Consider the following 12,367-nt stretch of genomic DNA (forward strand, 5'->3'; position numbering starts at 1 on the left):
AAAAAATCCCTGCTAGTAAAACATCAGCTGGGGAGTGAGGGCCTCCGTGCTATGCTCCTGCAATCCTCAACTCCCTGCTCATCATTATTTCACTTAATGCAGCACAGGCACACATAGGGAAGCACCAGCTTCTCTGTAATAACCTTCCCTGTGCACAAGTGGGGGGTGCACAGAGCTGGGAGGCCGGGTGGCAAGAGGAAGAAACATGGGAGACATAAAGGGCCTCAAGTCAGAGCTGACTGAACTTACAGTTACAGACTGGCATGAAGAAATCTCCAAATTTCATCCATGGAGTACTTTCCTCTCGTGCTGTATGTGAGAAATCTGGTATCAGGTGCATCTCTTCTTTTCAGTAGTAGCTGTTCTCCTGCACATAGCACCAGCTGAGCATTTTAGAGGTTTACAGGGCTTTACAACTCGGAAGAGATAGCTCACTGTTAAAACAGTTGAGAGTGACCTGAGGCAGAAGTGGTTTATTCCCTTGGCTATGTCCTTTCTGGCTATCTTATCACGAGGAAATGCTGGCAGCACTGCTTTAGGACGATGAGAGCCCATCACCTTCCTGGGATTCCCGAGGGGGCAGTTTGAACTGCTGCCAAAGCAGTCCGCACTGAAAACCACTTGAGAAGTACATCACTGATGTGAAATGAATGCAAGGTGAACACATTTTTTTGCATCTGCAAATGCTCTCTGTTACAAAGGGCACTGGAGAAGATGGATGGTTCAATAAGGGAATAGTAAGAGAAACACAGGCGGTGCTGCAGGGGAGGCTGCAATTTCTCTGGTAAGGTACTGTGCAGATGTTGTGCCGTGGCACCTTATTCACTAACCAAGAACAGAAAGAAAATGAGAAGGGAGATGGAGAGAACCTGGCTCCTCTGTTGTTTCTGGGCACCTCTCAGGCGAGGGGTCTTAGAAGAGTCACCCAGGCTGTGCTAGGGCTCCTGCAGGATCAAATCTTGAGGGCAGGATGGCTACCTAGAGGTAGCAGGGCAGGAAGAACAGATGCTGACCAGCAGAGCCTGCTGGGGAAGGACTGGGGCAGATTCTGCCATTAGTGATACCTGGAGAGTTATTCTAAGTGCAGGGGCTGGCAACCTTATGTCACTGGCATCCTTACGGAGCAGGTAGGAAGTTTTGAAGCAAACATCTTCCACAGAGCAGCAGTGACATGGACGTGAAACAAAATGGCGGCTCCCCTGTTCTCTGCTCAGCCCTGGAAGAGCTGCAACCCGCTGACGGCTGGGAATGAGCAGGGGGATCTGAAGGCCTCGTGAAGTACCTTGTTGCCCTGACAGATCTTTCCTTCTTCAGGCGACTCCTCAAGATGAAAAATCCCCTGAGGGCCCTATTTACTGCAAATGGGCAGAGGTCTCAATATTACTAGACGACATCTAGCTGCTTGCTCTTTTGGAAAGCTCTGACAAAAATCTGATAGCAGGTGCAGCAACTAAGCATATGTTTTGCTTTAGAATTGTCTTCATTTTTTACGTTATTTTTAGCATTGAGAAAAGGAAATATTTTAGAAGAGCAAATCCAATATTTTTGTTAGGTTCCTAAATCTGTATTTTAGTATCTAGGTGAGTTTCCTGCTGTTTGTAGCCTAGGTGCTCACCAGCCCTACAAAAAACCCTGAGAGCTGCTGGTGCTGAGCACCTCTTACAGTAAGGCCACCTCCTCACATAAGTAATTTTAGGCATCAAGGATTGACAATTTAAGCTTAAAATGCTACATATCTCTGCATTATTGCACCCTCGGTTAAAAAGCAGTATGTTTAGGTTGTCTTAGTTGTTCTTTACAAACCCCAACTGCTCAGCCAGTGCAGCTAAAAAGCCAGCCACCAACAGCCATACAAGCTTGCCAGCATGCTGCCCACTGCGGATGAAAAACCCAGTGCTTCTGTCAAGAAGGCCTGTTACACAGCCAGGCTGTTATTTATACGCTGCAGCTCCAGGACTGTGGTAAGCATCTGCAGCGCTCACCACTTAGCCTCGTGAAATTACTTGCTGAAACATTTCGTTTTTCAGCTAGAACAAAAACGTGATGTGTTCTCATTCGGAAAATAAAAATCAACAAAAAGGAAAAAAAGGATGGAAGGAAAAGATATACAAGTTCCTTTGCTTTTCATTAAAAAGAAAAAGCGTGGAAAAAATTGCAAAACCCCCTCTTCCACTTTTAAGTAACGTGAAAGCAAAATGCATCCCATGATCTCTGCTGGAAATCTTGAAAAAACAAGCCATCCAAGAAACCCCCATCAAACATTTCCAAGAGTTTCTTTTTAGCCTTAGAATATACTGTATGGAAACCAGAGAAAATGGGGACACGTACAATTCATCACGTCAGATTAAGCAAACATACTTAGTTTTCCTTGGACAGGGCTCTGACTGAAGCTCTCCAAAGATTAAATGGCAACGTTTTACTTTAAAAAAATAAAATTTCATAGAATTTTGCAAATAGTATGTAACTTCAGGTGATACTAGATTGCACTCTAGTAATGTCTTGCAGCTAGAGCAATCTGGATAAGCTGTGCTCTCTGGCACAATCTATTTTAAGTATTCTTGATAGCGTTTCAAAAGCAGAGACAAAAAACATTTGGGAACAGAAAACAATCACCCTATCTAAAAAAGAAAAAAAAAAAAAAGAAAAAAAAAAGGAAAAAAAAAGTATCTACACAACTGTATAAAAACCTTGTGTATGTAAATACACTCGTAGCACTCAGCTGTTCAAAAATAAAACAAAAAAATGAATGGATGGGTTAAAAATCAGGTTTAGGTGCTGAGCGGTTACAAAGAGTAGTTCACCTTGCATTTGGACAGTGTTAAGACAACGTTTTTAATGTGGATGCTAGTGCAGAAACCAGAGATTAAACACAAAGAGACGCAGACAGCTACCACATGCAGGAAAAGGAGGTTACAGGCACGGCAGCACCAGGAGCTCGCCCATCACCACGGGGAGGAGGAAGGGACAGGCATAGCAACCACAAGCCCAAAAGCAGAAAAGCGCATACCTTCAGCTTGGAATGAAAATCACGAGATTTCCTTCTGGCAAGAACCTGAATGTGACTAGACACCTGCAGGGTAGGGGAAGGGAGGAAACAAAGGAAAAGCCTGTAACCATGGAGATGAAAAGCCCCCTACAACTGGGCAAGCCAAACGTACCTTAATGGCGGCTTGAATTTCTCGAACTTTCTTTCTTGCTAAGACCTGTATGTGACTAGACACCTACATTGTTCAGGTTTATAGGAACAAAAAAGAAAGAAAGAAAAAAAAAAACAAACAAACAAAAGAAAAACAAAAAGCAAATCAAATTTAAAATATCTATTTTTCTCTTTAGAAAAAAAAAAGAAAAAGAAAAAGAAAAAAAAAACTTCCGAGGGAATTGAGTTATTTGCATCTTCAGTAAGCTCTGTTGTTAAAGATACCACATCCCCAGACATATACCCAGCTCTTACCACTGAGGCTTAACAATACGGGTCATCACTGCAGTGACTTGATTAAGGAAAAAAGACGTGCAGCCTACTGGGTTGTGCACTCAGCTACAAGAGAGAGGACACAGCCTGCAGCTGGCTGCAGCCCGTTTGCTTTGGGACAGACCCCATCCGCAGGTGGGTCCCACACTCTGTGGGATGCAGCCCACAGGACTTCCACCTCTCAGCCAGGGCTGCAGATGCCCACCCTGGGCACTAGGCTGAAGACATAATGATGTCGAGAAGTTGCATCCATTCATTCGTATTGTGTTCTGCAGCTCCAGCAAGGAGCTTCAGGCTGTGTTTTGGCCCCACTGAAATGTTCCAAGTTCTGGAACAAATGGTAAAATATTGGCACGATGCAGTCTCAGAAACCACTCTGCCTTTCTCTGCAATCTCAGCAACAAATCTGCCCACAGAATGTTCATGTAACTAGAGAAAAGTAACTGGGCATCAGCTCGAGTCATGTCTAGGTTTGGTCTGTTATTACATTTTGCATTTTGGTCAGAAATGTGTGTAATCCCTGCCCTGCACCAGACCATTTCATAGCCCAGTTGTTGTTGCCTATGCAGTGAAGGGTCAGGGCCATGACTCACATTCCTATTTATTCTGCCACATGTTGATATCCATGATATTGATGCTGAGGGTTTAGTGATGCTGACCAGCATTGCTTGGTACTGCTCAGCACCTCCCAGATCTCTATGCGAAGGTTTAAAAACTGCAGTGATGGGAAAAACTGCTAAAGAAAAATCTTTAGTCTGATTTCATACCATACCAGGTGTTGTACAATTTTCCTGAGTTAGTTAAAATTCCTGACTGGGAAAGAACACAAGCAAAAGAAAAGGAGAAACAAAGTTTCATTTCCTCCCTCTGTAAGATTATTCCATGACAATAGCAACAACAACAACAACAACAACAACAACAACAACAACAAAGCAAGCCTGATTTTTTAGTAGAGAAGCAAATAACAATGCGTAAGTGAGCGCAGCCCCTGAAGGCCACCTTCAGAGAGTTCTCCAGGAAGCAGCTCGGGAACCAGACTGCAGTAATTTAGCGTTATACTTTTGCTTACTAAGCAATTTTGTGGTCAAACACGTAGACCAAGTTTTGACACGTGTTCACTTGTTTTGCTTTCAGCAGGATATTAGTGGTGTTAAAGGTTATACAGGAAGCACAACTGTAACATTTAATTGCTCAGTTGAAACTCGGAACTAATGACAAAGTCTTCTAGACACTTATCAAAACTGATTAATGAAACATTAGAGAGGGACATACAAGAACAGAGGCCGTGTGCAAGCCATCACAGCCCTCTTGGTTTGACCACAGCTCTGCCAGCACACGCTGGACACGGATCCACAGCCCAGTCTGCATTTCAAATCCTGATGCCATTTTAAGAGTGTAGCTCCCAACTGGGGGAGTCTGCATGAGCATAACACAGGGCAGAGCTTGGGCCTTTGCCTTTTGTTCGCAGATTTCTTTGCCAATCTTTTGTTTGTTCCTTTTCTCCATGCACTGCAGTTTCTTCTCCTTTCTCATAGCTTTTTTCATCTCTCATACATATGCTTTCTCCCCAGTTGACAAAGAACACCACCCAGGGCAAAATATCACCCACTTCAAAATGCTTTAAGCACGAGGTTTGGCAGCAGGCCATCTTTATGTGTTCTGACTCAGTGTCACCTTTCTCTGCTTTACAAAACACGCGTAGCATGCAAGTGTATGAGCTGCTGCCTTCTCCTTTGCCACGCACGTGGAGGGGAATCTCAAACTTAACGGTAGGGAAAACAAACGGACTCTGCAATTTGCAAAGCATTTTGAAACAGTGCAAGGGCTTAAGAACCACCACACAAACCATACAGATCGTGTGCCTTCTGTAAGGCTGCTGAACCCCATGGATATTACAAATTAAAGGATTTAGTCATATGCTATTAAGTTAATGGTTATGCAATAATTGTCTAAAAAAAGACGTAAGACTGGCTCAAGGTATATTCTGAGTCGTTGATGAATGAAATCTTGCCATGGTCACAGACTAGGAGCCTGAAGGCTCTGTGAGGAATTTTTTTTATAATTATTTCCTCCTGTAGCAAGTACTGCCCACGAGCTGAAAGCATGATTAGCATCAGTCTCACCAGATAATTTTTATTCATTCACCTCTCATATCCAATAATCACAAGCTTTATTATATTGGTGAATTGGCTGGACATTCAGAAATTATTAACGGTTATTCACCATCTCAAAATAATCATTTCATTCTGCAATTATCCTTACAGAGAAAAAAGAAACAATGCTATATGCTTCTGCTTTGACTTTTGATTTTTTTTCCCCCAAATACAGGGGATAATAACCTCATATACATGTAGACCAATAGAAAATGCACCTCCAACTTTCACTGAAATGATGCATATTAAAAAAATCTGGAATTTAAAATATTTTTCTAAAAAGTGTGAATTTTAATTGTGAAGTCAGTGAAGTCGATACACCATCGTGTCAGAGCTGAAGCACAGACAGCCACCACAGCCAAAAACACCACGTTTTGTTATTCACCGAAACGCATACTTCCCCACTGGGTTATTTTACCTGCTTCCTGGTCCGTGTCTTCCCTGTTCTAAGTTTGATGTATCTGGCTATCAATTCATTCCTACCTGAAACAAAGAAAAATGAATGGTAAGGGACAAGCAGCAACACATCCATAAACACCATCATCAAATATGACACTGAAACATATAAGCAGCATGCATACAAGACAGACCTTTTTTTGTACCTACTCTGCTTTTACTTTGCAAACTATTCATCCATATTTTGTATTGTTCAACAGTATTTCTCTTCCATCTCCTTAACACTGTATATGCCCTACCAAAAGCGCACAGAGACTATAGGGTTTTTCCAATGAAGACCTGGAGCTGTAGGCAGGCAGAGAGGCAGCACTATGGCCACTGACCAGGATGGTCTCAGGCTAAGGACACCTGTCCCAAGGGCTGACACAAGGTCTGGCTTCTCCCTGTTTATCTTCCAACTACACTGGGTGATGTCTTACCACCCACCCAAAGCACTGATCAGCCCGGTAGCATGGTTTTGCGTTGGCATTTTCTCCAGCTTAATTCTTCAAGGAGGAGAGCAGAATTTTATAATTCTGTTGGGGAGCACTCTGCCTCTTCCACAGACTGAAATCACTGTCTCACCATGTTGTAAATCACATCCTTAATGCCATGCACGAGAGCGGTAACCCTGCGGCATGGAAGTTCCTGCTGCAGCGTGGCTGTTCAACACGGTGGTTTGTTATTTAGAGCTCTATTTCCCTTGGATATATAGAATATTTCCAAGTGTCTAAAATGGCTATTTGACTCTTCTTCAGTCAAACACTGCGCTATTTAATACGAACTAATATTTTCTTTCCAAATAATTTCCTTCCTAAATACTGCTGACATGGATGATAACAAAGTTCTACGTGGTGTCCTGTTTATTTTCACTGCATATTATGTTACTTCTTCATGAGTTGTAATAACTTAAATATACTTGTTTAACAAGTCCTAAGTTATGGAGCTATTTGCATTCAGCACGGGGGAAAAGCCCAAGTGTAGAAAATGAGAAAACTGATTTAGCAGTGAGCTGAAAATGGTAAGGCTAAGAAAATAACCTGTCGCCCACGAAGTTGTTTTAAAGTGGACGAGTACACAGCTGGGGAGCGTAGAAAGGAGAGAAATAGAGCTGCTCTACCTTTCATTAGCATTAAATGGAAAAGCTCTTCGATGAAGTTTACAGTCTGGGAAAAAAAAATCGAGGGAGAGATCAAGATCCTGAGGCCATGGCAACAAGAGGGAAGAGAAAATGGCCTATGATGCTGGCAGGCAATACCAAACAGGCTTTAAGCAAGAGTCTTCCAATACCTTTCGCTTCTGCTCTGTCCCTTTAACAAGCACTGCTTGAACAGACAAAATGAACAGAAAAACAGGAGGACACACTCGACTGCCTGCAGCTGGGAAGCCCAAAGGGGCAGCAGTCTGTAAGCCCAGCAGCAGCCCTTCTGTGGCCCTCTGAGACCCAGAGGAATTGTGGTCACAGCACGGGTCACTCCAGACAACTACGTCCATTCCAGCAGCCCTGTGCAGCCCTCAGCTGCAGCTGAGGCAGGAAGAGTTAAACCTTCTCATGGCTTCACAGTATTCTCCCCAGTCAGGAGAGCTAAAAAACTATTTTTAAAAGAAAGCTCAGATTCCCAGGCAGCCACTTGACACAAAAAGCAGCTATATAAAAAAACACTGAGCACTGAAAGTCTAGACTGCATTATTCAAAATATCAGTAAGTGCCGTCCCCACTTAGGCCCCAGGTCCATCCGTGAAGCTCTCTGGCTGGAATCAGGAGCTCTGATCAGCCCCGCTCCAGCCCAGCAGGGAGATAACTGACAAGATTGTGGCTTTCCCTTAAGGTGAGATCCAGCTGGAGTCCAGCTCAAGAAGAATCAATACAAGGTGGAACAGTGTGACAGGGAGAGGGAGCTCTACAAGGAACCGTGCAAAGTGATCAAGGCAACAGCCTTATTTTTCCCTTACAGCTACATTTTCAACATGGAAATATGCATCTTGCTCAGCCAGAGCAGGGGACATTCAGAAGTTTCATGGAGCTCAGTAAATATCTTTTGCCTAATCAGAATGATCTGAAAAGATGTAGAATCTGTTTTGGACCCCCCCAATAGCATAAACACAAACATAAGCACTGCCTGACATACACAAGATAGGTGCCCCAGGTAAAAGCTTACAGCCTTTGTGTTATCTACCAAACGCTGCTGCTCTTCTTTACCAGCTGCGATGGATCCTAACAGAAAAGACCTTACCTCCTGACCCAGCAAGGCCAGAAGAGGATTTTAAGGAGAAGAAGGACATGTAACCCTAAAAAACACTCTTTCCTTTTCTTGGGAATGAGTTTGAAACAAAAGAGGCTCAAAAACTTCTTTAACTGGCCACTAAAAACATTAGGGTGAAAAATGTCAGTTAATAAACAGATCTGTTTTTCTCTAAGAAGGGCTCAGCTGTGGAAATACTTTCCATACACACCCTCTCGATCTCTCCCTGTCACATATATATACGGAAAATTGCCTAGCAGAAGAGGAGAGGTCAGGTTTATGAACTGTAAATGTTCAGCTCCTTCTCCTTGTCATCTACTATGACAGTCTCCTGCTCTGAATGATTTGGTTCAGGTATGAAAGAGAGGTGTGGGGGGGGTGACCAGTCAGATAAAATATCTTCACTGCTCAGCAGTCCTTTCCAGGGATCTTCAAAGGGTTGGGAGAGGACAACATAAAGCATTTTATATGAGCTTTTCTGAATGTTTGTTTTGCTTTTAAATTCACTCTTTACCCGTCATGCCCTGCTGTAACATCAATGCAATTGCAAAATGTGTTTTTCTCCCTGCGCTGACACGGGGGAAGATGCATTTTACACAATACAACATCTTTCTCAGTTGTGGCCACAAGGAAAAAAAAAGGGTTCTGCAGGCTAACAGCCCCACCTGGGCTCCCAGGCTCCCTTTGCCTGCTCCGAGGAGCATCACCCCAAACGAACGAGAGGACAGCAATCCCAGACACCTCACCTCACAGGCAGTGAGTGAGGAAGACCGACATTTCTGCTCTTCTCCTCCTAAATAAGTAGGAGCAGCTGCTGAGAGGGGAGGCTCCCACCCACCCCCTGGGAGGCAGTTGTTGCTCTAACAGAGGGTCCTTGTCCCAGGAAACCTCCCCCGCTACCATTATTTCCAAAAGCAGTCTTCAGAGGCTTAGCATCAGCCCCCATAAAGGTCTCTGTGAGGCTCATGGGTGCCACCCTCGGTGCACCCTTTGGTGGGCAAAAAGGGGCACCCCACAGGCAGCTCTGCAGGGCCTTGAGAGGGTTGTGGTGGCGGCCCAGGCACACGGGGTGCTGGCTGCAGGTGTCCCTGCTCAATCCTGTGGCATCACGGCGTATGGGGCAGGCAGCTGGCTTTATTTAGAACGTGAATGACACAAATCAAGCTCCTGCCCCCAGATCCCAGTAACAGGCACCATCCAAATGTGATAAAAATAGACAAGTATGGGAAATTTAGTCGGTTAGCCATTGGAAAATGAACAGCTGATTTATAAAGTTTCCACACTCAGCAAAAAAAAACTGTAAGCAACGACCATGTAGCAACACCTATTTTTTATTTCTTTTCAAATAACGGCATACTATGATTTTCACAAATTCTTCAAGACTGTGGCTTGACACAGGCATTTCATATACTTAGCACACAGCCTGGACACAGACCTACGTGCTCGACTTCTCTTAAAACAAACATTCCACCTCCTATGTCACGTTCGTAGCCATATTTTGCATGGCAAAGTTCTGTCAGTATCTGGGCTCCACCAGGAGCCCCCAGCATGCTCCCAGGCCTCAGGCACAGCCCGTGTGTGTGCTGCCTGCAGCACCGCATCCCTTTGTCTGTGCTGCTCACACACGAGCCAGCATGAGCCGGACTAAAGGCCCAGCCAACATGGGGGTCTGCACACAGACACGGGGTGCAGGCTGGTTGGGGTGAGGGATTTTCTCCAGTGGGAGGCGGCTGTGGGATCCGAGGCAGCTGAGCCTTTTGCCAGCAGAACTCCCAACTTTGGGAGAGCTTGCCTAAAATTGGCGGATGCCGCTTTCTGAAGACGCTCGAAAGCTAAATTGGCTAACAAAAAACCTCTTGTAGATAAAAGAGCTCAGCAAGTCAACAACTGGCTAAGCAGTTTAAACCCCTAAGTAAGGCATCCTCTATTTAAACGTTATAGGCAAATCTAATTTAAGCTTTTAAAAATATTACGGGCAGGTGTTTAAGTTGCCCGCACCCTGGGTTTGGGGGGCTGGAGGGGGGCTGGGCGGTGCTTCCAGGCAGGCAGCATTTTGTTCAGACAAGCTTTCTGTACGGGGCCACGTGACGCAGGCCAAATAAACAGCATCTGGGGATTTTCAATTACAGACCTTCACCCAGCATGCCTGCACTGTAATCTCTACCAGATGAGGCTCAGGCCTCACTATTTTCAATAATTCACACACTGTGTACACATAACATGACAATAAGGGCATTCATGCAACCGCCTGATTCGCACATCAAAGCTCCCAAATGGCCAGCTGTAAGCATGCTTACTGCTGAATAATTCATTCTTTTCACAGGCTTGAAAAAACGCTCAGCGGGAGTTGGCAAGCTTGTGTTCTTTCCTGTGTGGTATGCTAAACTCAAATTTTGAAAGAGGTACAGCCCCACTAAAAAGAGTCAGGGATCCAACTATTTAAATGTGCATTTGTGAGCTCTTGGATGGCCCCTTCAAATTAAAAAAAAAAAAAAAAAAAAAAGCAAAGTGGGAAAAAAAAAACCCAAACCCATCATCTAAATGAGCTACATTTCCAAGTGGGCAGAGGAGATAAGATGAAATAGCCTGCATGCTTGCTAGGGCAGGTGTTTAATAAAAATAAAACGATTAAACTGTTTTCCTGACGGTCAGATTTGTTCTACACATATTACTCCTCACCCAGTACCCCACATACACCAGATGCATCACAGTCAACAAGTTCAGCAAACTTGAAATTTCCACACACTTAGCATAAATTTCCTACTCTACGACAAAGAGGGTTTTAGTCAAGACTAACACGTAAGAAAAAGGCAAACACAGACCCAGCTCTGCTGTTCCTGTAGCTCCTTTTTGGTGTTCTTACAGCTCCGGGCTGAATACTAATTTCTAGATGATATTTTAACAACCTACATTTGCAGTGGGGACTCTGAACATTCAGCTTGCAACCTGTGAGCCTTCCAAATGTTGGAAATACTTGGACTTTATGCAACAGACTCATCGTTTCTTTAAGACAAACAAAAAAAGAGGGTGAGAAAAAAAGTGTCCGCTTCATAATATCAAGTTTTCTTGACTGTCAATCAATGCCAGAACCAGCAGGATCAACTAGTCGTGACCTCTCCTTACAGCAAACACATGCTGCTCACCAGCTGTGGACTGTGTTTTTTACACCCTTTTCTCTATCATTCAGAAGGCTTCCTCCTAATCACAATAATCCCAAAAGTGCTAAAACATATCAATCGTCCTTTAAGCCCGGCCTACAAAAGGCCAGCCGTCCTGCCTTTATGGGCTTGTCCAACAGCAGCTGATACTTCATTCAACTACAAATCCAATTTAGCAGTTACAAGAGGTTTAGCATCACTGGAAAAATATTGGTGTTGATCCTGCACTCTTAAGTCAGCAAATATTCTTTTGCCATATTGTTTAGCTTTTTCTGCCATATTTCCACTTCTGCTGGATTTCCCTGAATGACTTCAACAACAGCTTTTAACCTCCGAACTGGTAATATTTGCAGTTAATCAAACAGCAATCTTTAAAATACGTTTACTACAATTACAAAAACATAAGCCTATTTCTATTCCAACTGTTACAATACTAAAACAAAAACAAAAACAAAAAACACAACAACAAACCCAACTCAGCCAACAACTCTAAAAAGAAACACAGTCATTTCATGCAAAACCATAGAGAACATTTATGCACGAGTTAGGCAGGATGTTATTTATTACAGCCCTTTGGGCAAGTTCATGGCAATTCTTTCACTTATGTATTTTTAATTGCCAAATGAGCCCATGCAAATGCTTCCTTCATTCCCCTCTTCTGCTTTTTCTCCCCATCTCCTCCTTAAAGCATCAGTGTAAGCGCATGTGATGCCTTAAGGTAAAGATGAGACACTTTACTTAAAGAATTTACCATTCACCAGCCCCAGATGTGTGAGGCCACTCTGTTTGGGCAGCCTTTAGTAAAAGTAAGGTAGCAAACAGCTCTGCTGGCCCCCGGGAGAGAATGGGTACTGCTTTTCCCTTGTGCAGCAAAAACCATTGGCCCCAGACCCGCATCAAGCACCGGTT

The 12,367-nt window shown here is 43.8% G+C and overlaps 1 protein-coding gene across 8 annotated transcripts in view; it reads right to left on the reverse strand.

Moving 5' to 3' along the window:
• Window positions 1–12,367, reverse strand: part of TEAD1 (TEA domain transcription factor 1) — a 142,502-nt gene that overhangs the window by 35,604 nt on the left and 94,531 nt on the right. For 3 of the 8 annotated variants that reach the window (XM_090140403.1, XM_090140404.1, XM_090140405.1), the window contains exons 3-5: window positions 6,041–6,105; window positions 3,159–3,221; window positions 3,008–3,070 (exon numbers count right to left, since the gene is read on the reverse strand). In XM_090140403.1, the coding sequence (XP_089996529.1) occupies window positions 3,008–3,070; window positions 3,159–3,221; window positions 6,041–6,105 (191 nt within the window). The remainder of the gene's footprint in view (window positions 1–3,007; window positions 3,071–3,158; window positions 3,222–6,040; window positions 6,106–12,367) is intronic. The other 5 variants (XM_031613956.2, XM_090140407.1, XM_031613957.2 and 2 more) reach the window with 3 other exon arrangements.

The sequence above is a fragment of the Phasianus colchicus genome, chromosome 5 (genome assembly GCF_987193195.1).
Source record: "Phasianus colchicus chromosome 5, bPhaCol1.hap1.1, whole genome shotgun sequence".
NCBI lineage: Eukaryota > Metazoa > Chordata > Aves > Galliformes > Phasianidae > Phasianus > Phasianus colchicus.